The sequence below is a fragment of the Bison bison genome, unplaced genomic scaffold (genome assembly GCF_000754665.1).
Source record: "Bison bison bison isolate TAMUID 2011002044 unplaced genomic scaffold, Bison_UMD1.0 scf7180017864263, whole genome shotgun sequence".
In the NCBI taxonomy this organism is placed as follows: Eukaryota; Metazoa; Chordata; class Mammalia; order Artiodactyla; family Bovidae; genus Bison; species Bison bison.
The window spans coordinates 2,843,141-2,843,446 of NW_011494835.1; the positions used below are offsets into that span (position 1 = coordinate 2,843,141).

General features: G+C 66.0%; 1 protein-coding gene across 1 annotated transcript in view; it reads left to right on the top strand.

The window, feature by feature from the left end:
- The first annotated feature begins 206 nt into the window (after positions 1-206).
- CXXC4 (CXXC finger protein 4) overlaps positions 207-306 on the top strand; it is a 22,870-nt gene continuing 22,770 nt past the window's right edge. The window contains exon 1 of the mRNA XM_010848348.1: positions 207-302. Coding sequence (XP_010846650.1) covers positions 207-302 — 96 coding nt within the window. The remainder of the gene's footprint in view (positions 303-306) is intronic.

Sequence of the window (306 nt, forward strand, 5' to 3'; positions counted from 1 at the left end):
CACCGTCTGTGGAAATGCGCCCCAGAGAGGAATAAAGCAGTCCTCACCTTGCTCTCCCCACCTGGACCCACTTTCCCCTCCCGCCTCGGCCCCCACCCCAACATCACCATCACCCCTTCCTCCCCCCCACTCCCCCCTTCCCCACCCAGGTGTCGGACCAGACGGTCCCCACTTCCACCCTGCACCCCTTCTTTCCCCCTTGCACCATGAACACCAATGTCTGCGTGGAGCCCGGGCCGAGCCCGGAGGCCCCGGGCTTGCCCAAGGAAAGCCACCTGCCCGAGGGGTCCCTGAACAGCCTTGTGG